General features: G+C 43.3%; 1 protein-coding gene across 3 annotated transcripts in view; it reads right to left on the bottom strand.

Moving 5' to 3' along the window:
• The window catches only part of LOC129705222 (RNA-binding Raly-like protein), a 546,381-nt gene that overhangs the window by 260,013 nt on the left and 262,105 nt on the right, over positions 1–24,263 (bottom strand). For all 3 annotated transcript variants that reach the window (XM_055648693.1, XM_055648694.1, XM_055648695.1), the window contains exon 3: positions 15,106–15,225. In XM_055648693.1, coding sequence (XP_055504668.1) covers positions 15,106–15,225 — 120 coding nt within the window. The remainder of the gene's footprint in view (positions 1–15,105; positions 15,226–24,263) is intronic.

Here is a 24,263-nt window from a genome sequence, read left to right as displayed (position 1 = left end):
AGCCTGTCCAACCCCTTAAGAATTTTGTAACTTTCTATAAGATCCCCCCTCAATCTTCTAAATTCTAGCGAGTACAAAGGTGATTAAGGTGGTTGGAGATGGTGGGAGAAATGTGTGCACACTAGAGTGGGGGTGGGGGCAGGGGAAAGACAGTGGGAGTTTGGGGGGAAATTAGAGAATTCAATGTTCATACCGTTGGGTTGTAAGCTTCCCAAGTTGGAAATGAGGTGCTGTTCTTCCAATTTGCATGCAACCTCACGCTGGTTATCGAGAAGGCCAAGGATAGAAGGGTCAGTATGGGAATGGTAAGGGGAATTAAAATAGGTAGCAAGCATGAAGTAAATGGCCCATTCTTTAACCATATTTTTCAGAGAGTATAAATAGATGTAAATATGTTTGAAATTTCGATGTAAGCTTAAAGAACATGGTTGAACATATTTTTTGAAAGGTATGGAAGTTTGAAATGTTTAACTGAGGAATGCCAGTTCATGCGTTCAAAATTAGGTATTTTTAGAGTCAAAGAGGGAGCTAGGGTTTAGTATTCATTAAAAACTGAACCTCACGTCATTCAACAAAAAGTAACATTGTTCCAATGAAATTAGTTTGCAAATAGGTTGTTCTCATCGGTCTATTTACCTCCACTGATTATACAAGAGAAAACTGTAACAATGAACATAGTGAAGGAGCCGAATATGCCCAGCTGTATATTCTGGACCGTATGTTTCACTATGTGTGTGCAGTCCATGTGTACTTGTCAACGTGTATATGTGTGTGAGAGATATATGGTAGTGTGGCCTGAGTTGGGAATGTGTGGGTTGGGTGCATATATTTGTTTAGTGTTGTGTACAGTTGCGTGCATGGGAATTGTATTAGGTGTGTATGAGCTGGGCGTGGGGGTATGTGAGCATGGTGTGAGTGTGTGTAAGTAGTGTGCATGAGTTCTGTCTGATTTTTCCCTTAACAAGGTGCTTTTATTGCATTACAACTCCAGAGTACCGCATAATTCAAAACTGACAGTGCAGTGTGCAAACATCAACTGTCCAATTACCACATTGTTATTGAAATGCACGACACACTAGAGGCCCCTAGATGACCAGCATTCACGGAGGCTTTGAAAATTCCCTTGGATACCATACTCCAGGCAAATGCAAGCACAGAAGTAGACCGGGGAGAGGGGCAGGCAGTCGACTCAGAAAGAACCCTCGACTGCCTGGGCCCTTGAATGGCCATCTAAGCCAGGCCAAGGAGCAAACCAACAGGGAGCTTCCCCGCACATCGTGTGTGACCAATGATCAGGAGTGTGGGCATGTGTATGTGTGTGAGTTGGATAGTGTGTGCGTTTGTGTGCATGTGCATGCTGAGAAAGGTACTGACAGATCTCTGACCCACTAGCTGATCTGCTCTTGCCACAGATACTGTCTGACCTGTAACATGCTTTTAGAAATTCTGGACTTTTGCCCCAGATTGCCTGCATTTACAGTCTGTATTTTTTTACTTTCAGCTCCAATGATTTTGCATCCAATGTACATTGTCTGACAGATCTAATAGCAGACATTCTGACATTCACCTCTGTCCACCCAGGGAGTCTGTCTGTGTTCCATTCTGAATTTGAATTCAACAAACTAGTCATTTTCTTCAAGAACCTAAGTTGTTAACCCTGCACATTCTGAATAACTAATTCAGAGTATTCAAACCTATAACTTAATGCAGTCCAAATTATCTATTTGATTCAATATTTAAATTTTTTTTTTTTGATTCTGCAATGGTGGATAGAATTGTATTCCATGAAGGGAAAATGGTAAGTTATTCAGTTTAAGATCTTATAACTTCTTGAGAAAAATAGATAACATGCATTTCACCACCTCATTTATTGTACTATAATTATCATCATAGAACTGAAAGGCACGATTATGCCCTCTGTGAGCTCCATAATATTCAGGATGGGAAACTGCTTTATGAAGTAACAAGGTGCGCAAATACCAAACAATTATCTTACGAGGTATAAAAAAAAGAACTGCAGACGCTAGGAATCTGCAAATCTGGAAAATGCAGGAAAAACTCAGCAGGTCCGTCAGCATCTGTGGTGAGACAGAAGCAGAGCTGATATCATTTCAGGTCTGATAAAGAGTCATTGACTAAACCGCTGACTCTGTTCCTGCATCCACACGACCTGAGTGTTTCCAACATTTCATTGTTCATCCCCGACAGATCTTGCTGTGCTGATTAATTCCGTGAAAAAGAAACACAAGCCATCCAGTCATGAATGAAAAACTCTATTCTGCACGTCTTGTGCTTGTGTGTGGTTTTGTCTATGTCTTGTGCTGGTTATGGTTTGATTCATGTATATATAGTATTATCTGATTTTATTGGATAGCTCGCAAACAAAAGCTTTTCACTGTATCCCCGGTACATGCGCCAATAATAAACCAACACCAAGAATGGGCAAAGATTGTTCTTTTCATGTTTTCCCCATTTTCCACACCAGCCTGTCTCCTCTGATGACGTTACTGATGTGCTGGCTAATGTCCTCACGGCTATTATACCATGGTGACATTGTGGCTATTATACTATGGTGACGTCCTGGTAGTGGTGGCTAGCTGCCTTACAGCTCAAGTGAACCTGGTTCAATGCTGGTCTCTGGTGCTGCTTATGTGGAGTTTACACGTCCTCTATTTGACTGTGTTGCTTTCCCGCCCGCGCTCTGGTTTCCTCCCAAATCCCAAAGATGCGGAGACAAATTAATTGCGGTAAAGTTATCATTAATATTAGTAAATAGCAGAAGGATGAAGGAGAGAGAAGGATAGCTCTGAGCTGCTGGGAAATAAGAAGGGGAATGAGACTGATAGGAATCTACCGGAAATGTGAAGGGTTGAGTGGCCTCACTCTTTGTTGCTGTAAGAATGAACCTGGACAAATATTTGTCACCTCAGATTAAGTGCCATTGGACCTCAGTACAGACAAATCCACAACCAGGAAGCAGTGCTTGGAACTGCAGTTTAATAATTTTCCCCTTCCTATTGTACAGGGGAAAGTGAGTTGGTTTGAACACCCCATTTTTATGGAATAATGTTCTATCTATTCAATATCAGTCATGGTTAATTTCACCATAAAGCAAAGACAAAATCTTGGACTTGCCACAGAAAAAATAAAGCACTCAGCTGTTGGAGTAGGAAACCTTGTTTGCTCACTGGTTTTTGCAGCGATCGGTCGAAATGTCTTTTAAATGTTGTTATAGTACCTGCATCAACTACCTCCTCTGGCAGCTCATTCCATATACCCACCACCCTCTGTGTGAAAAAAATTGCCCCTCAGGTTCCTATTGAATCTTTCAACTAAACCTATGTCCTGTGGTTCTTGTTTCCCCAACTCATGATCCTATACACCTCCATACGATCACCAACAGCCTCCTACTCTCCAAGAAATAAAGTCATGGCCTGCCCAACTCTCTCCCGATAACTCAGTCCCTCAAGTCTTGGCAACATCTTCGTAAATCTTCTCTGCACTTTTTCCATCTTAATGACATCCTTCCTATACAGGGTGACCACAACCGAATTCAATACTCTATAATAGTGTATAAAATCATGAGAGGACTAGATTGGGTAGATGCACAAAGTCTCTTCCCAGAGTAGGTGAATTGAGGATCAGAGGCCATAAGTTTGAGGTGAAGGGGAAAAGATTTAATAGGAATCTGAGGGGCAACTTTTTCACACAAATGGTGGTGGGTGTATGGAACAAGCTGCCAGAGGAGGTAGTTGAGCAGGGACTATCCCAACATTTAAGAAACAGTTAGACAGGTATATGGACCAAACTTGGCCAGGTGGGACTAGTATAGCTGGGACATGTTGGCCAGTGTGGGAAAGTTGGGCCGAAGAACCTGTTTCCACACTATGACTATGACTCTAAATGCAGCCTCACCAATGTATTGCACAAGTTAAACAAAACACCCCAACTTCTATACATCCTGGTATTAACCAGCATCATCGGTTCTTTGTTTCCATGTTCAATACCTTAACTGAGGAAGGCCAATGTACCAAAAACCTTCTGTGACACAGTTTCCAGGGAATGTACCTGTATTCCGAGATCCTTCACTGCTACAACACTCTGCAGGACCTTGCCATTCAATGTGAAGGCCATGCCCTAATTTCACTTCCCAAACTGTAACACCTGGCAGTCCATCAACTACAGTATTCCACACTCACTTTAGTCTGCTGGTCATGATCCTGCTGCAATTTTTGATAACCAGATGCAGTGTGTCAGTGAGAGAGAGAGATACAGTGAATCAGTGAGAGACATAAATTGAGCAGTATATGAGAGGGAAAGATGGAATATGTCAGTGAATGTGTCAGTGAAGGTCAGCGAGTGAGATGTGTCAATGAGGGAGAATTAAGTGTGTCAGTGTGTGTTAGAGAGAGGTGTGTCAGATGGAGAGAGTGTGTTGCGAAGGCAACTAGAAATTCAAGGGGCACACGCGAGGAGCAGGATGAATATAGAATATTAATATGTAGATCTTTCTCTGGCACACTCCATCTCTATCATACGGACACACCCCACCTCTCTTCCTCTTTCTCTAACTAACACACCATCTCCCTCTGCCTCACTGACACGCTACAGCTCCCTTTCAATGACACTACATCTCTCTCTCTGACACACTCCACACACTCTCTCTCTCTCTCTCTCTCTCTCGCTGACACTACATCTCTCTCTCTGACACACTCCACACACACTCTCTCTCTCTCTCTCTCTCTCTCTCACTGACACTACATATATCTCTCTCTCTCTCTCCGACACACTCCATCTCTCCCTGCCTCACTAACATACTCCAACTCTCTCACTGGCAAACTCCATTTCTCTTACACTCCTTACATTTCTCCAATAATCCTCTCTCTAGTCCTCTTTTTCTCAGCTGCATGGTATGAAATTTGACGTGCCCTAAATCCGCCTTTACTGGTGATTCCCTAATACTCCATTCACTGGTGGTCCCCTAATTCCCCATTCACTAGTGCTCTTCCCAAATACCACATTTACTGGTGATATCTCCAACACCCCATTTATTGGTGGTCTTCTGCAAGGACATCTACATTAATCTAAGCACCATCCTCCCCTGAATTCATCTACCTGCCACGTTTTGTTGCCCCTTCTCTTCGAGCTTTCTTCGCCTCCACTACAATCAGTCTGAAGGAGGATCCCATGCCGAAACATCACCTTTCCATGTTCTCCAGTGATGCTGCTTGGCCTGCTGAGTTACCCCAGTACTTTGTGTATTTTCTTGTAAGCCAGCATCTGCCGTTCCCTGTTTGTACAGGCGAATGGAGCTAGCTTACATTGGTCAGCTTTTAAAAACAAAAATATTCTCAATATGTGGGCTTTGTAGGCCGAGGCATCATTTTAAATTGGCATTAGCAAGTTGCCCTTCAGTGGGTGGTGGCGAACTGTCCCCTTGTACCACTGCAGTCTGTTAAACTCTGAGGAATAAAGTCCTAGCCTGCTCAATCTCTCCCTATCACTCTGTCCTGGAGTTTTGTCAATGTTCTCATAATCATCTCTTCATTCTTTCCAATTTAATGTCAGCTTTCCTATGGCAGAGTTTCCAAAATCTTGTACTACCTGGAACACAATGTCACAACTTCTATTCCCTAACCGATGAAGGTCAATGTTCCAAAATCCTTCATCACCACGCTGATCTGTGGAACTCTCTGCCACAGAAGGTAGTTGAGGCCGGTTCATTGGCTATATTTAAGAGGGAGATAGATGTGGCCCTTGTGGCAAAAGAATGGAGAGAATGCAGTTACAGGATACTGAGTTTGATGATCAGCCATAATCAGATTATTGAATGGCGGTGCAGGCTTGAAGGGCCGAATGGCCTACCCCTGCACCTATTTTCTACGTTTCTATGTTTCTATGATCCCTCTAACTCTACTTTCAGGCAACTATCTACTTGTTCTCTAGGTCTTTCTTTGTACACCACTTCCCATGTCACCACCTACCACTCTTGTATCCACATTTGGCAACTCCAATCCAGTTTCTGGTCAATGGTAACCAGCGGGATATTGATAGTGGGAATTTAGTGATGGTAATGACATTGATCAACAGGAAGTGCTTGCTGTATTGGTGATGGCCATTGTCTGGCCCTTGTACGGCAGACGTTACTTGCCATCTATATTGCCCAGGCCTGGATATTGTCCAGGTCTTGCTGCATTTGGATGTGGACACCTTCATTATCTGAGGAGTCGCGAATGGAGCTGAACGCTGTGCGATCATCAGTGAACACCCCTGCTTCTGCCCTAATGACTGAAGGAATGCTATTGATGAAGTAGCTGAAACTGGGTCTGGGCGCTTCCCTGACGATCTCCTGCGGACATGTCCTGGGATGATTGGGTGAGGTGGGCTAAATGGTCTGTCTCCATCCTCTTTCACACTGTGACTCTCAGACTAGGATGCAAAGACATTTCTTCCCCCAGAGAGTAATGAATTCACAAACTGTCACTGAATATTTTCAAGACCAGAGATTAATAAATATTAAGGAGATTGAGAGATATGGTGTTTGTGCTGGATAGTGGTACTAAAGTCAAACATCAGCCGTGACAAATTGCCTGATCCTGATTCTGTTTATTCTAACCAGTCAGGTTTCATATTTTACATTTTAATATCATGGCATTCAACGCTGTTTGATATCAACAGTCTATAAAAGTAACAGCATCTAAGAGGCAGGTTCCCATTATCGGCTTCCTTACTTATCAGATTCCAGCACTGGTAGTCTTTCTGTTGCTGCTTATCACTCTCTCGCAGTTGTCTCTACTTTCATCCTCCCCTCACCTGGCTCCATCTGCCTCATTTGTTTTTCCTGTTTTCTGTCTGTCTCCACCTATTAACCACCTGCCTCTGTCTCCCAACTCCACCCCATCCCCTCCCCTACCCATCCCCTCCTCTCCCCTCCCCTACCAATCTTCGGCCCACCAATCCCTTGTCATATGACAGTTCCCTCTCTGCTATCTTCCCCTTCCACTCTCCGCAGTCGCGATACAGAGTTTTACCATGAAACATTAACAATTTATTTCGCACCACAGAAGCTGCTCATCCCCCTGAGTTCCTCCAGTACATTGGAGACAAAAAGAACTTCAGATGCTGGCAAAAACATAAAAGTAACTGGAGTAACTCAGTGGGTCAGGCAGCATCTCTGGTGCACATGGATAGGTGATGTTTTGGGTCAGACCCTTCTTCGGACTGATTGTAGTATTGAAAAGCTGGAAAAGAGGAGGGGAGGACAAACTCTAGCAAATGACAGGTGGAGGGCAACTTTGACTGTCCAATGGCAATGGAGGGACGGTTTTGCTGAACACTTGTACTTGGTCCACCTAGGCCTGTTCGATGTCCCATTTGTATTCCTCTTCTCATTCCCATACTGACTTCTCTGTCAGTAAAGCCTCCTCCATTGCCAGGCATTAGCACATGCAAACTGGAGGAACAGTACCCCATATTCTGCTTGGGTAGCTTATAACCCAAAGTTATAAACACTGAATTCTCCAATTTTAGGTAAGCCTCTCTCAACCTCCCCACATTATTACCACTCTCTTTGTCGTGTTCCACCCCGGTACAAACCCATTTCTCCAATTATCACTGCCCCCCCCCCCCATCTTTCAACCAGTCCCCTTCCACCTATATCCTTGCTCTACATTTCGCTCCTATTCTCTCCTTGCCTGGCACCTTTTGTCTCCTAAAATAGCAGTCAGGGGATATAGGGAGAAGGCAGGAACGGGGTACTGATTGGGGATGATCAGCCATGATCACATTGAATGGCGGTGCTGGCTCGAAGGGCCAAATGGCCTACCCCTCCACCTATTGTCTATTATCTAATAGAGAGGAAGAAGCTGTTTCAGAGCCTGGTGGAGCACGTCTCCTGAGGAGGGGTGGGCAGTTAGTTACAGCCTGTTGCTCGCCCTCTGATATCGTGCCGGTTGGCTCCCTGCCTTTGTCAATTCCCCCCCCCCCCCTTACCTGTATCAACTGATCACTCATAAGGCTACCTCTTTTCCAGCTTTCTCCCCACTACCACAATCAGTCTGCTTCTACGCTGTCAACCTCTATAAATCTATGATTCATCGACATTATTAAATCCATCTGTAACCGTGAAGCTATGGTTGAACATGAGACTTCCTCTGGAGTCAGTGCATTCAGTTCTGGGAAGGATTTACTGGACGTGGATGAGGTGTTGCTTGCACTCATTGGAACTGCACCAGAGTTTAGAGGATAACATTCTGTGTAAAAATCTTGGCTTCCCTTGTGTTCAGAAGGTCAAAGGTCATTAAAGTTATAAAGAGATTTAATAATACTGATGGATCTTTCCCTCTGGCAGGGGAAATCTACACGACCAAGTCACAAGTCTAAAATTAGATGCAGGCAATGAAATCATGGCACACTTTTAACCTGTAGCATCATGGAATTGTCGAACTGTCTTTCCAGAAAACTATAGATAGTGAGGAGAAAACAGGATTAATGCAGGAATTAGTGGCGTTGGTGCGGATTTGGAAGGCCAAAGGACCTGTTTCCATGCAGCATCTTTCCTAAAATTATGCTCATAAATTTATGACCTCCTCTAATTCCCCATTTACTGGTGCCCTCCCCTAATTCCCCATTTATGGTGCCCTCCTCTAATTCCCCATTTACTGGTGCCCTACTGGTGCCCTCTAATTCCCCATTTACTGGTGCCCTCCCCTAATTCCCCATTTACTGGTGCCCTCCCCTAATTCCCCATTTACTGGTGCCCTCCCCTAATTGCCCATTTACTGGTGCCCTCCCCTAATTCCCCATTTACTGGTGCCCTCCCCTAATTCCCCATTTACTGGTGCTCCCTGCAGACAGCACCCGTAGTCAGGATCTAACCCTGGTCTCTGGCGCTGAAAGGCAGCAACTACCCCTGTACCATCATTTGACAATCTTCCACAGGAATAAGGGGAGGCCATTCAGCCCCCAAGGCTGTTCTTTAACCACTTGGACATCTTTGAGCAAACATTTAATGTTGCTCACTTACTCACCCACAAAGGAGCAGCCTGGGTCTCTGTCTGTATAACAGCCGCTGTGCCCTATCCCAAATGTCCATGTTGAATATCAGCATGTCAGCAAGTCATGGCTATTCTGAACATTTCTCTGTGGCTCAGAATAACAGTGCCATCCCTCAGGACCAGCCAGTCTGTCTGATGTCCTCAACTCTTTTCCTCGATAACTCTCAAAGTTTGCATTCGATCTCCTGAGTGTATTCTGAACCATTACATGATATTCCTGGAAATGGCACAGGATCTCACAATTGATGATATCAAATAGCAATGGTGATCAGACCTTCAAAGCAAAGTTCATCCTCACTTTATCTTCCCTTACAATCTAACCACAACTGTATTTCATTGGCGGGACAACCACGTATCATGAAAGGTGGGGGGTAGGGGGGGGGGGGGGAGTTATTTTAAGATTTTCAGGTTTACTTTATGAGTTAAGATTCATTTATTGCTGTTATACTGATTAGACAGTACAATATCTCTAGTAAAGTAATGTTAAATGTGGACAGACTGATCAATTGAGTCCAAGGGAGAGAATCCACTTGAGTGAACTCACTCCCTGAACTCACTCCCCTCCCCCCCCCCCCCCCCCCCCCCCCACACTATATCAAATTGAAATGATGGAGGCACTGTGCATTTGTCAACTTCTCCATGTTTTTACAGCGAACTCCCGGTAGTTTTGCAATTACTATTGGGAAAGCAACTTGGAAGCTGATATTTGAAATCACAGATATGGTGAAATTTATATCAAATGCCTGCTTGAGAACTGTATGTATAATGCCAAAAATGCATAAAGAAATGCATGATTGCAGTCTATTCTTGCTCCAAAGTACTTACCTTGACTCCATTTTGTCCCCTTACACTCATCTCTGGAACATCTAAAAGGACATCCATGTCATACTCTTATTTACTTCTGTCTTCAACACCATAAGTCCAACCATAGCCATAATCTCCAGTCCCCTGAACCTGCAGTAGGAGTCAGCATTTCCCCTCTGCCACTGGATCCTCAACTTTATGACTACAATGAATAAGGATAGGCAACATATATCCACTCCAGCGCTATAATTCTCAACACCTGCAACAACTGTCGGGTTGCATCATAGTTTGGTTTGGATCAGCTCTGCCCAAGATCTCAAGAAGTTGCAGAGTTGTAGCCCAGTCCAACACGGAGCAGGCTCCTCACCCTTGACTCCATCTGCAATTCACACTGCTTCGAGAAAGCAACCAATATTATCAAGGATCTTTTCCACCCAGTCATTCCCTTTCCCCCCGCTCCTGTCGGCTTAAGGTACAAAAGTTTTGAAACCCTAAGAGATGCATTATCTCCCCTTTCTTTACAGGGAGTGGTTGATACATAGAACCCACTCCCAGAGGAGGTAGTGGAATCAGATACAATTACCATGTTTTAGAGGTATATAGGCAGACACTTAAACAGGCAAGATACAGTCCTGGTGCGTGCAAATTAGATCAGTGTAAATGGACAAAAAGGTCATCATGGATGTAATTGAAGGGCTTGATTCTGTGCTATATGACTATGGCTTATTGCCTTCCCCTTTCCTGTTCATTCAGAATTCTCAAACACTCTGGCGAGATGAAGCAGTAATTAACATGAGCTTCTTTTGATTCACATTAATTTATTTGATGCTCATAATCTAGTCTTTTCTGTACTTGTGAGACTAAGTGCAGCTTGGAGACCGCATTCTGGAGTAACTATTCTCCACGAGGAATACCTGGTCATTGGCTACAAGACTGTTCTGTCTTCTTAACTCTTAGCATCCCACTTTGAGGCTCAACATAAAGCTGGTGGAACATTTCTTCTGCAAGAAACAGAAGCAGGAATAGGGCACCCAGTCCCTTGTGTCTGCTCTCATATTTTAACTCACATCGGGACTGAACTTTTACTTCAGTGTTACTTTGCTGCACTGAATGTATTGACTGCCTTGTTTGAGTTGCTGCTCTGCGGCCTCTTGGGCCCTATGTTGTGATCAGCTCTTACATCATCCTTTTTGTTGTTTGATTTCTCTGCCATCCATCCTATCACAGACCTTTGTCCTTCCTCCTGTTCTTCCATCCCCCAGCAAGCTCTGTCTTTTAAAACTTTCTCAATTCTATCTTTTTTCCAGTTCTGGTGTTAGGTCATCGACGTTTGCTCGATGCTGCCTAACGCGCTGTTACTCCAGTGTTTTGCACTAGATTCCAGCATCTGTAGCTCCTTGTGTCTCTCTATTCCTTCATTTAATCTTTTTTTCAGTACTTTAATCTTTAATCTTTGTTTGTCGTCTGACCCACTGAGTGTTTTCAGTATTTTCTCGCCTTAGAGACATAATTAGGCTACAGGTACTATATTGTCAGGGGAATTTAGAAGAATATCATTAAATTCCAACTAAGTTCAACAGTGATGTCTAACAAATAAATCAGATATTTGGTTTCCTATAATTTGCCACTAAGGAAAATGCCAAGCCCTTATACATATGAAATGTGCAGGAGTCGGCCTGTTTCTGGAAGGATAATGCTTTTGTGAAACTGGAGGAATTATCCATTATGATCGTCTGTTGGCCACACCTGGATCAATGGTTATGGTTCCTCATGGGTTGAGCGATGGCAAAGTCCAACTGCTATGAGCTGAAGCTCTCTGATGGGGACGGAAAGAGGGGATACAATCTTCTTCTGCAGCAGTCCCTTGGGATCTTTTGTCCATTGTGAGGTGGCCAGGTGAGGTCAATGTGAGAATCCTGCAGAAACCGTCCCCAGATGGGGCAGGTTGACGGGGACTACTGTTGGCCCTCTCGTGTGTTCCCAGTGCTTAAATACATACACACACGCATACACACACACAAAAGAAAGTGTGCACACACATACACACACAAAAGAAAGTGTGTGCACACACACACAACATGCACATGGAAGCGTGCAAGTGCACAAACATACAAACACACAAGCACACATGGCCATTGGACATCCAGAACTAAGCTATATATTTGCTTTGTTAAAGCTGTTTAACACCTCCTTCAGTTTACCCTGTGAGACTGGGCAAAGAGCTGTTGGTGCCTGCAGGGAAAGCTCACTCTGAACGTGACATTTGACTAAGAAAAATCTCCACTGGAGTCATCAATTTTTTTTAAAAATAGAAGCCGACACAACAGGATAGCAATTCCGTTAAACCCTATTAAACAGCATCTTAATTCCCAGCTTGGTATAAAGACAGCTGCATGGTTGTTATAGCAATGCTATCTAGGCTTCTAATCTACAGGGCCACAACGCATGTTATGAATTATGTTGCCGACAGATCCTGGCTTTTAGTAATACTGAATTAAAATATCTCCATACCTTTTAAACTTGCCACAGTAAAAATCTTAGCCTGAAGGAGGCAATGACACAGTTGCAAAATGGTGACGATGAGCATGGTGAGCTATACTGCTGTCTTGAATTACAGACACATTGTAAGGCATATTTGGATGTAATGTCAGCATGGGCAGTTTTTCAACCGAGAAGTTTCATCCTCTTTTGTAAAGTACTCTTCATTTCTGTACTTTTTAGAGCCATAGTAAAAGCAGCATGAATGCAGAAAGGGCTTCTGGGATACTGGAGACCATTGATTCTACAGAACTGCTGAAAAATTCTACCCAATTCACCATTGTAAAGTTCTCCAGATGGATTCCAATACAGAGCAAAGTAGAAGTCCAGATCATCTGTGCAAGCTTCACTGCTCTGTCCCGGCCCACTCTGCTCCATATTCCGTCCATCTGCATTTCACAGAGAGCTCCACATTTCATATATTATTGCAGCATTTGAACTACACTATGTTCAGCCCCATCCCTGATCTATTCACAGGCAGGAGGCAGGAGAGGAAGGGCCAGTGACAGCGGTGACAAAGCAGGGTGAGGAGGAGAACAGGTTGAGGGCAGAGAGAGAGAGAGAGAGAAGGGAGGGGAGGAGTGGAGGTGAAGAGAGGAAAGAGGAGAGGAGTGGATAAGCAGAGAGAGGAATGAGATGCGAAGAAGACGGAGACACAGTGAGGGGAGAGGAAGCAGAAAGAGAAGAGGGAAGTAGAGAGTGGAGGTAGTTCAATGAGGTATTACGAAGAAATCTTGCGGTTAAAGGTCAGGGGGGTAGCGGCCACAATATGAGAGATTTACAACTCCAAACTAAATTCTGGGTACCAGAAGACTGACTCCCTGTTTCAAAAAGGAAGATTAAAGGCAGGGAACTGTGAGCCAGTGAATTATCATTCAGTTAGCAAGATGCTGGTGTCAATAAGCAAAGAGAAGGAAACTAATGATTCAGGAACGTTGAATATAATCAAAGCTAATTAACATGGTTATATGAATTATATTTGTAAGTCATGCTTGGCAAATTTTCTCAAATTCTTTGAGAATATAACAGGATTTTTTGATAGAAGGGGAAGCTATAGATGTACTGTGGTTACATAAAAATGCTTTTGATATGGTGCCACATAAGAACTGGTGCAAACATAAGAGCCCAAGGTATTGGAGGAAAATGAGGTCGCCAGCTACCTCCTCCCATCCCGCCCATGTTGGGACACCGCCCCCTTCTCTTATTTTATCTGTCTCCTCCTAGTAAAGGTTCTCGTTGAGGCTTTCGACTTTCAGACTTCTGAAATCTCCTCCTTCTTCAGGAAGTGTTGATGGAGCCCTCAACTGCATCTCTTCCATCTCCTGAATGTCTGCTCTCAACCACCCTCCACCCCGACAGGATAGAGATTGCTTTTCCTGATCCACATCTTTCACCCGTATCCAGTACTTCATTCGTTGTCATGTTGGCCAGCTGCAGTGAACTCACCACCAGCCTCATCTTCCCCTCTCTGCAGGGAATATTCTCATTGTGATGCTGCATTTCACGCAACCCCTCCCGTCCAGTCCTCCATGCATCCCTGGCACTTCCCTCTGCAACTGCAGATCGAAGATAGACACCAAATGCTGGAGTAACTCAGCGGGACAGGCAGCATCTCTGGAGAGAAGGAATGGGTGATGTTTCCAGTCGAGACCCTTCTTCAGACTGATCCGACTGATGAAGGGTCTCATCCCCAAATGACACCCATTCCTTCTCTCCAGAGATGCTGCATGTCCCACTGAGTGACTCCAGCATTTTGTGTGTATCTTTGAGAGGAAGCAAGGATAGGAAAGGAAAGCAGACAGGTGAGGGGAAGGCAGAACGAGGAGAGGAGAGCTGAGAGGGAAGAGCAAAAAGGCTAACGTCTGAGGCAGGGATAAAATAAGTCAATTTAACTGCCACTTTTACAAAAGTAAGGATAATAATAGCCCTGAATGTCATGAATTAATTATTATATCTAAAAATGTACTGTACCATGCTGATAATTGAACGCACTGAGGCAAATGTGTTTCATTAGTTTGTATTATGGGAATCTGCTCAGAGCAGAGGCACATATTGGCCAGAACATCAGCTTACGTCAACACCTCTGCAGTGTTAACACAGAAAGATACACAAGGAAGGCACAGAAATAAAACCAGTGTCATTTTATGAAAGTATCCACTTGCTTGAAGGATCTGAGCAACATGAGTAAGCACCCTCTGTTATTAATGAACTGTAACTTTCAATGTTTCCAATCTTCCTGAGTAGAAGATCATGTAGCAGGGAAGATGACTAAAGATTGAATGGACTGTGATTCTACCTCATACAGACTTTGAAGGCCACAGCCTATGCGCCTTCACACACTCAGTTACTCTCAAGCGAGGATAATATTGCATGCCTCAATTATCCTCAATATCACATGGGGAGGGAGGGAGAAATATTACTTGGATTTCTCTTTCTCTCTGCCATAGAATCACCTCTCAGCTTCAGGGGAAGGTGAAGAGGTGAAGGTTACGGGTCCATCAAAATTCTTAGCACATTTGGTTGAGTTGGATGCAAACCCAATCAACTGCAGGAACAACTTTGGGTGGATCTGATCTCTAAGCTGGGATATGAGATGTGGGTTGACCACCTCAGTGGGTAGGGCAATGTCTGCCTTGAGGAGGGAGACCAGGAAGAAAGCGGGTGGAGACAAAGCGAAGAAGACAACATTGGAAGAGGTTGGACTCACCCTGCTCAAGCCGCAGGTCCCGCCAGCTGATTGCAGAGTGACATTGAAGACGATAGAGTTGCCGCCAGTCCAGGGCATCTCTGCCTCCTGGCTGGAGGCGGATACGTGGGGGGAAGCAGTCTGTGGGAAGAGAAAGATGGAGAAAACAACGTCAATCACAAAGCGAGCAGAATGCAAACCAACACACATGAGCGGCACAGTAACGCAGCGGTAAGGTCGCTGCCTTGCAGCGCCAGAGACCGGGTTCAATCCTGACTACGTCTGTACGGTTAATATGATCTCCCCGTGACCTGCATGGGTTTTCTCTGGGCGCCCTGGTTTCCTCCCACACTCCAAAGGCATTCAGGTTTGTAGGCTAATTACCTTGGTATAATTGTAAATAGTCTCTAATGCGTGTGGGGTAGTGTTAATGAGCGGTCAGTCGGAGCGGACTCAGTGGGCTGAAGGGCCTGTTTCCGCGCTGTATCTCTAAACTAAACTAAACTAAACAAAAAACACCAAACTGAGCGCAAGTGTTGTTGAAGAAAGACCGACAGTGCAGTCTCATTCTCCTCTGCCATTCTGGGAGGGAAATTAAAGGTTGTCTTTACATGATGGAGTACACCAGTAATTAGAATTCTCTCGCCAAAGGTCACGGTATGGCAAGAGATCAGAGATGGTAGTGGGATGTGGGATGTCTTCTCCTAACATTCCCTTCGCTGTCATCTCAATTCGAGATAAAGAATTGAATAGAAACTCATCTCCAAAGCAGTTTCTTAAACTGTGAGGTAACATTGCTATAGATCTATGTGTTGTACCGATGCTGTCTCACAGGAATCAGTAACCTAAAGTGAATATTATTTAAACTGACATCTCATGTGCCAAGGGAGTGCTGCAGCGTCAGACAGTTACTAATCTGAAGCCCTGTCTGTGTACTCCGAATCCCTCCACACTATTTAAAGAGCAAGACAGGGTTTTCCACGTTAGTCATGGTGAATGTTCCCGAACCATGGTTAATGAAACAAATTACACAACAATATAAGAATTAACATGTGCCGTATATTTCCTTGAATCCTACGGCCATGCTCATCCAATGTTGGGACCTTCCACAAACTAGTAACCATACTTCAAGATCATTATATTTTCCGTAAAGTACATTGGGGCATACCTAGTATGCCAAAGGTACAGGACAAATACTATCTTCTATTTTTACTGTGTAGGAAAGAACAGCACAAAATGCTGGAGTAACTCAGCGGGACAGGCAGCATCTCTGGAAAGAAGGAATGGGTGACTTTTCGGGTCGAGACTCTTCTTCAGACTGATGTCAGGGGAGTGGGCGGGACAGAGATAGAATGTAGTCTACATTTTATCAGAGATAGACATTCTGAGTTACTCCAGCATTTTGTGTCTACCTTTTATTCTTACTGCATCATGTTTTGTGTTCTGACATTTATTTGATCATTTCTTCTAAAGCTTAATATTTACCAAATGTCACTTCACTCCTTGGGGTGGGAGCTTTCTCCGGCATGATATTTTGCATCCCTTATTTCAAATGTAGAGTGGTGCAACTAGTAGACCTGATGCACCACTCAATGCACCAGCAACCTGGGTTCAATCCTGACCTTCAGGCTGTGTAGAGTTTGCAAGTTCTCTGTGTGAATATGTTGAATTCCCCGGGTGCTCCGGTTTTTGCCCACATTCCAAAGTATAGGTTAATTGACCACCATAAACAGACCTCAAGGGGATAGGTGAGTGGGGGAATTTGGGGTGAGTTGATCGGTATGCAGAGAGAATAAGGTTGGAAAACCTAATTGGGTGCTTGATTGTTGCCATGGACACCATGGGCCAAGAGACCTGTTTCCCTCAAGAATAACTCCATGACTCCATTTTCCTATTCCTTCCCGTCTCTTCAAAATGGTGATTATTCTGTCATGAATGACTTGCCCGGCTACATTAATTCCATTTGTCTGCATTTGGACCATATCCATCTACGACATGCCTGTTCATGTCCATCTAAATGCATCTTAAATATAGCAGCAAGTCAAAGATATCAATCACTCTCTGTGTAAAAGCCTGAGATAGACCCCCTTTAAACCTTTCACCTTAAAATTATGTTTTTGAGATCCCAACCATCAGAAAACAATTTCTGGCTACCTATCCTGTCTATGCCTCCCATAACCATATAATCTTATATCCTCAGCTTCCTTTGTTCCAGAGACCAGAACTACACACAATACTCCACGTGTAGTTTAACCATTATTTTGTAAATTTGCAACATAATGTCACAAGTTCCTATATTTGATGCTAATGAAGCCAAGCATGCCATGTGTCTTCTTCACCCTACCCATTTGTGTCGCCACTTTGAGGGGGCTCTGGACTTGAACCCCAAGGTTACTCTTGTTTATGAACATTTCGTGGTGCCGCACCATTTAGTATTTATCTCCTACCCCTACTTGACGTCTCAAAATGCATCACCTCATGTTTACTGTGATTAATTCCACCTCCTATTGCTCTGTTTAATTCTCCAACTGATCTGCATCAGGTAACTTTAGGCAATCTTCATCAATCTCAACAATGCCACAAATTCTCTGGAATCAACTTTGCAACTAAACAGGAGATTATTTTGTATACTGGTGTTCTCATATTTCATGACACTTCATATTGTATATCATTTCATATTGTAATTTCATATTATATGAATTTCATTGTTCTGTTCCGAGTGCATATGATAATTAAACACGCTTGATTATTGACTCCTACAAAAAATAAATTAAGTATCATGAATCTCTGGACATATTGACAACCTGGCAGAATAATCTGAACAAATGACTCTCATTCATACTGTACCCTCAATCAATAAACTACATTCACAGTATAATGATTGTCATTAGTCAGGCAAACTCAGAAGCTAACATGCAGCTAGAAAACTGCAATGATCAAAGCCCTGTGCTTTGATGTTGTTGGATAAGAACAAAATATTTTTCAGATCATTGAGAGAATGTCTCAACACCATGGAGCTATTTTAAAAACATAAGTGACACAATACTTTAATGATGAAGATTCTAGCAGTTTGTGCTAAATTTCCAGTGGTGTAGTGGCTCAGTAGACAATGTTGCCACCTCACAGCTCTAACAACCCAGGTTCGATTCTGACCTCTGATGCCCTCTGTGTTGAGTTTTCACTTTGTTTCTGTGACGTGGGCTTCCTCTGGGTGCTCCAATTTCCCAAAGAAGGGCAGCTTAATGGGTTAATTGGCCATGGTGAATTGTGGATGGGTGACTGGAGAATCAGTGGAGATTGATGCAAATGTAGGAGAGAATAGATTACAAGGAAATCAATGGGGAAATGGGATTGAAGGGAACTCAGAGAGCTAGTACAGACTCAATGGGCTGAATTGTGTATTTCTAATATTGTAAGGAAACATTAAAAAGATAACAACTGTAAATTAGATTATAACTAGGGGGGTTTTGAGTGTTTGATTTAAGAATATCATGGAAGGTTGAGAAATAAATTGATTAAGATGATAACGCAGGTTGAGAAGTAAGTGTTTGTTATGAGGAGAAATTAGACTCCATTCTTTTGGAGCAAAAACCATTAATTGACCATGGCAGAAATCTACAGATATATGAGCAAATCTGACGTGATGAATCTGAGGTAAAACTGGAACAGCTTGACAGTCAGACATTAGCTTAAAGTTCAAGACCATTAACAAAATCAATGGGAGGGGTTTGGAATTATTTTCATACCAAGGTTTGAAGTCATAAAATTGAAGCAGCTAAATCCACAAAGAGCTTTCAAAAGGAAAGTGCATAAACATTTGCACTATCAAAAAAAGAGAGAAAATAGACCAAGGCAATGAAACACAGTTGAGAACCTTTATTAAGTCTGAAAAACGGCAATTAAAATCACATTCAGAACATCACTGGATTGTACAGTATGTGTTCATTTAATCAAACAATCCAAATCTTTGTGATTACACTAATCTCCATTGAATACATACCTAAACTACCTAGCCTCTCTTGGCAGGACATCTCAGGATGTCTGGTGAATCTCTGGACTGTCTCCGATGCTACTATATCATATTTTATGTAAGGGGACCAATACTGTGTGTAGTATTCCAGGTGTGGCTTCACCAGCGACACCGTACAACTGGAACAAAAGCTCCCTGTTGTTGAACTCCAACCCCACATGCAATAAGGGCCTATACGGTGTGGCCTTCTTAAGAACTTGTTAGACCCATCTACTATGATTCACGCACGAGAACATCTAGATCCCTTCAAACTTCACTCACTTGCTTCTCTCATTTAGGAATAATCACCCTTTATTCCTCTAACTGAAGTGCATGACCATACTTCCCATTAGACCCCATTTGCCAGGTGTTAGCCCATCCTGGCTATCTCTCCATCCGATCCATCAAGTTAAACAGCCCATGAATCATTCTTCAACTGAGCCCGACAGGAATGGATTAAAATTCCGTTTAGAACACCGATAAGCAGTGGCCAGATTTGCTCAGTTGCAAGCTGGAACCTTGGTGAAGGATCGACAATTAACCACGGGGGCTGTGTATGATGTGGGAGTGCAGGTGAAATCAGCCAGATCCAGCTCCTCATTTGATACGTGACTACCAAGAATGTGGCTAGTTCTCCTGGTTTGTCTTCAAATCTCAAGGACAGACATCAGGTCGATTGAAGATGGTGAAAAAAACTCTGATTGCACATTAGTTAAGGAAATTTTAATATTGGGTAATACTGTCTAGATAGCAATAATTTGTTTGGGTAAGAAAGAGGCTATTTGTTTTCTAATTGGCTTGTAAGATGATGGTAGGTGAGAGAAACCGTGGTCAGAATGCAGAGGTGACCTAGTTAGAACTCAAAAAGAAAGTTGTGACAAAACAATGCAGACTGATCCAGCCTGAGAGGATCAGGTCAGCTGATATTTGGCTGTCTAGTTACAACTCATTTCCAAATGTCAGCTGGAAAAATGAGGACACTCGGGCAAAGTCTGGATGTATGGGGGGGAATGTGATTGAGTATTACTCGGCACAGATTCCCTGCCTCAGGAAGAAAGCGGAAAGGAATAAAAAACAAAATGATAAATCTGACTGCTCCATAACGTCTGCACCCCTAAGGACTTCTTGCGCACACGAGCAGGCACACACACAAGCACATTTGCTCACATATACATGTACATGCATAATGTGCATACATGTGTACACAGTACCCTCTCACTGTTGAGGGATAATTAAGAGAATGTATTTGAGAATAAAAACAAATGGTAAATCAAAATGGGAAATGAAAGGGCTTGGAGCAGCTGTGAAGCATCCTCCCTGTTTCCAGTGCTTATTGAGTGCTGCTGTAATAGAGCAGAGTTTAATTTAAAATAATGCTGTCAGGCCCACACAGAGCTGAGACCTGCAACTACTCCGAACACAGTAAGCCTATTCACAGAAGGAAATTTATTGACTTCCTCACAGACTGGCTCATTTTCCCTTTGGGGCTCATCCAAAACCAATCTCACTTTCTGTTCCTTTGTCACAGTTCAGCTGCACAAGTTGGTCTTTTGTGTCTTTTGCCACGGCAGTCAAGGACTGCTTCCCGGATAGTCAAACTTTAACGAGAGAAAAAGCTTGATCAAAAATAAAAAAGAGAACGGTGATGTACAATCTCCCCCCCCTACAGAGGTTCAGTGTGGCGTGGTGTAAGTGGGGGTAAAAGTCTGTTTAGGCTAACACTCTGCCTCATATTTGAAATTCTCTACGAAATCCGTGCATAATAAAAATGTTCAACTCTGAACACATCCTCCTCCAATTCTCCCCTCTCTCTTACAAGACCACCGTTAACTAGCCACCTTGAGAAGGAGGAGTGGGCAACTTATAATGGGGTGACTTATTGGGGCATTTAACTAGTCAGGGTGAGCAAGATTGAATTCCCCCACAATGACATGGGCATTGCATAAATAAATAAATAAATAAATAAATAGGTGTTTGCAATCTATTGCACTTTAGATCAACATCATGAAGACAAATTGATGTTATTATTAAATGAATGCAAAATCTACAGCATTCATTGTAGAATTTGATTTTTGGTAGTCTGAGCCTCAAGATTCCACGCTGGATGATTTAACATTTGCACTACAAACTGTACCCTTTCCTCAGTACTCTATAGGCTCTTACCCACTCACAACACCCACTAACTTTGTTAATCATTTGTAACCATGGGATGCCAACATTCTGCAAATGAAGAGCTGATAGTAACCACAGTTTACTGCTGGGTAACAATAGGGTCATACAACACAGAGCCAGGCCCTTCGAACATGCATGTCCATGCTGACCATCAATAATGCATCTATACTAATCTAAACAAACCCCATTACCAGGACTTGACCCACAGCTTTGGCAATTCAACTGTTGGTCCAGATACTTCCTAAATATTGTCATTAATCGATAATGTTTTATTATTAATGTTTCATGTTTTATGTGCCATTCCTAACTGTCGCTGTATGTCATGTTGTCACTTGCGGGGCGGAGCACCAAGGCAAATTCCTTGTATGTGAATACTTGGCCAATAAACTTATTAATTAATTAATTCATTCATTCATTGTCACGCTACCTCTCTCCACTGCATTCTCAGGTGTCACAAACGAGATTCGAACCATCCTCAACGTGAAACAATTCTTCCTCTCCTTGCCATTTCTCTGAAGTTATGCCCTCCGTTTTTGACAGTTCTGTTAATGAGAACAGTTTCTCACGATCTTCCCTTTTCTACTCTCCACACAATTTGTACACCTCTACCGGTTTCTTCCCCACCAAGAAAAACAAACGCAGTCTATCCTATTCAAGATGTATTCAAGAGAGAGTTAGGGCTAACGGTATCAAAGGATATGGGGAGAAAGCAGGAATAGGGTACTGATTTTGGATGATAAGCCATGATCATATTGTTTGGTGTGCAGTACTCAAATGGCTCGAAGGGCTGAAAGGCCTACTCCTGCACCTATTTTCTATGCTTCTAACCTGTCTCTCCTAATAACTGAAATGCTCCATCGCAGACAACTTCCTAGTGAATCCCATCTACATCCTTCCTGGTCCAACAATGTCCTTCCTATGGTGTTGCAGCCTGAATAACACTCAGTACTCCAGCTGTGGCCTAAGTAATGTTTCATAAAGTTGTGCAATAAAATCCCTGCTCTTATATTATAATAAAAGCAAGTTTCCCATATACTTACTTCACCACCTCATCTACCTGTGCTGACATCTTTAGGGACCTTTGGACTTACACACCATTCCCTTTGTTCCTCAGTATTCTATAGGCTCTTACCATTGATTGTGTAGCCTGCGATCCCACCTCTACCCCTCACCTAGCACTATCCTATCATCCGTGTCTCTTGGAGCCATTTGCACCATGCCCTTGACAGCTAAACAGACCTAATGTATCAGGCAAACAGACTCAGACATCTGCATGCTGTTTTGTAGTATTTTATAAACACCGACATACTAATATATAAAATATTAATAGTGCATTTGTATTGAGGCAGAAAAGTCTTTTAGATTCATGGCAATTTTTAAGAGATTTGACAGCCTGCATTATAAATTGCAACACAAAGACTGAACAGGTGGTGGGCGGTTGTAGTGCACAGTGAATGTGGAGAAGGCATCTTGCAACTCGGTTCCAGCCCCGTAAATCAGAAATAAAAACCGAAGATGCTGGAAGCACCCAGTAGGTCAGGTGGGATCTGTCCACGTTTCAGGTCAGAGACCCTTTGTCTGAACTGGGAAAGAGAAAAAACGGTTGCAGAGGAGATGGCGTTGGAATGGATAGAACACAGAATATCAATGATAGGGTGAGATCAAATGGATCAAGTAATGACATTTTCGAGCCTGCATGAATCCAGGATGCTGCACCAATGATGTACCAGGAATATAGTGATATGTATGTGAACCAGACTGTAAATTCCTAACAAGGAGTGGAGTTTCTTTGCAACAGCAAGGTTAGTTGTGGATTGATGGTCAACAGGGCATGGGAGGTTAATTTGCTCAAAGTGAGGAGGGGTGGTGAGCGGGGGGATTATGGAATTGGTGGAGGGGGTCAAAGACACTCAGCAGGTTCTGTGGAAAGCAGGGTGATGAATCAGTGGAATTCTTTGCCACAGAAGGCTGTGGGGGGCAGGTCAATGGATATTTTTAAGGCAGAGATAGATAGATTTTTGATTAGTACAGGTGTCAGGGGTTACGGGGAGAAGGCAGGAGAATGTGGTTAGGAGGGAGAGAGAGATCGGCCATGATTGGATGGTGGAGTAGACTTGATGGGCTGAATGGCCTAATTCTACTCCTATCCCTTATGAACTTATGAGGTAGCAGATGAAATAAAGAGTGACCATTTCTCCCTTCAATACATCACCTGACCTCGATAACACTCTTTGTTAAACGCTGCATTGTCTTATGGCAGCAATTGTGATTGTGCTCCATTGGAATCAGGAATGTGGATTGGAGTAAGGAGCTACGGACAGTGCGGATAGGCCCATGTCCTTCCCAGAAGTATCTGTACACAGTGCAGCTGCTGTAATTCTCTGGACTCGGCACACTGCCCCTGAATGTGGACATCATTCAGCCTATCCAGGCTCTTGCATTGATCCTGAGAACTCTTGTTGTTCTTCCACTACCAACAGAGGATTAAACTTTGTAATTCACAGAAGAGCTCTTGAAATCCACATGTGTCAGTTTATCAACTAGTTAGTTTAGTTTAGTTTAGATACAACACGGAAACAAGCCTTTCAGCCCACCGAGTCCATGCCGACCAGTGATCCCCGTACAGTTGCACTATCCTACACACACTAGGGACAATTTACATTTATAGCAAGCCAATTAAGTTACAAAACCTGTACGTCTTTGGAGTTTGCTGTGAAGCCAGAAATCCTGGAGAAAACCCACGCAGGTCACGGGGAGAACGTACAAATTCCATACAAACAAGCACCCATAGTCAGGATTGAACCCAGATCTCTGGGGCAGTATGGCGTCAACATTGCCTGAAACTTCCAGAAGCCCACCATCTGGCCAAATCCAATTAGCCAGAAGGCTGGTTACTTCCCAAAGAGGAAGGAAACGAGTTCCCCTCTCCTAGGGGGGACAACCAAGTGACGAGTTACCAATTGGCATATTGGGTCGTGTCAGCTGATCATCCAATGAT

Source organism: Leucoraja erinacea, chromosome 17 (genome assembly GCF_028641065.1).
Source record: "Leucoraja erinacea ecotype New England chromosome 17, Leri_hhj_1, whole genome shotgun sequence".
NCBI classification, from domain to species: Eukaryota; Metazoa; Chordata; class Chondrichthyes; order Rajiformes; family Rajidae; genus Leucoraja; species Leucoraja erinaceus.
This window is presented reverse-complemented; position numbering and strand designations above follow the sequence as displayed.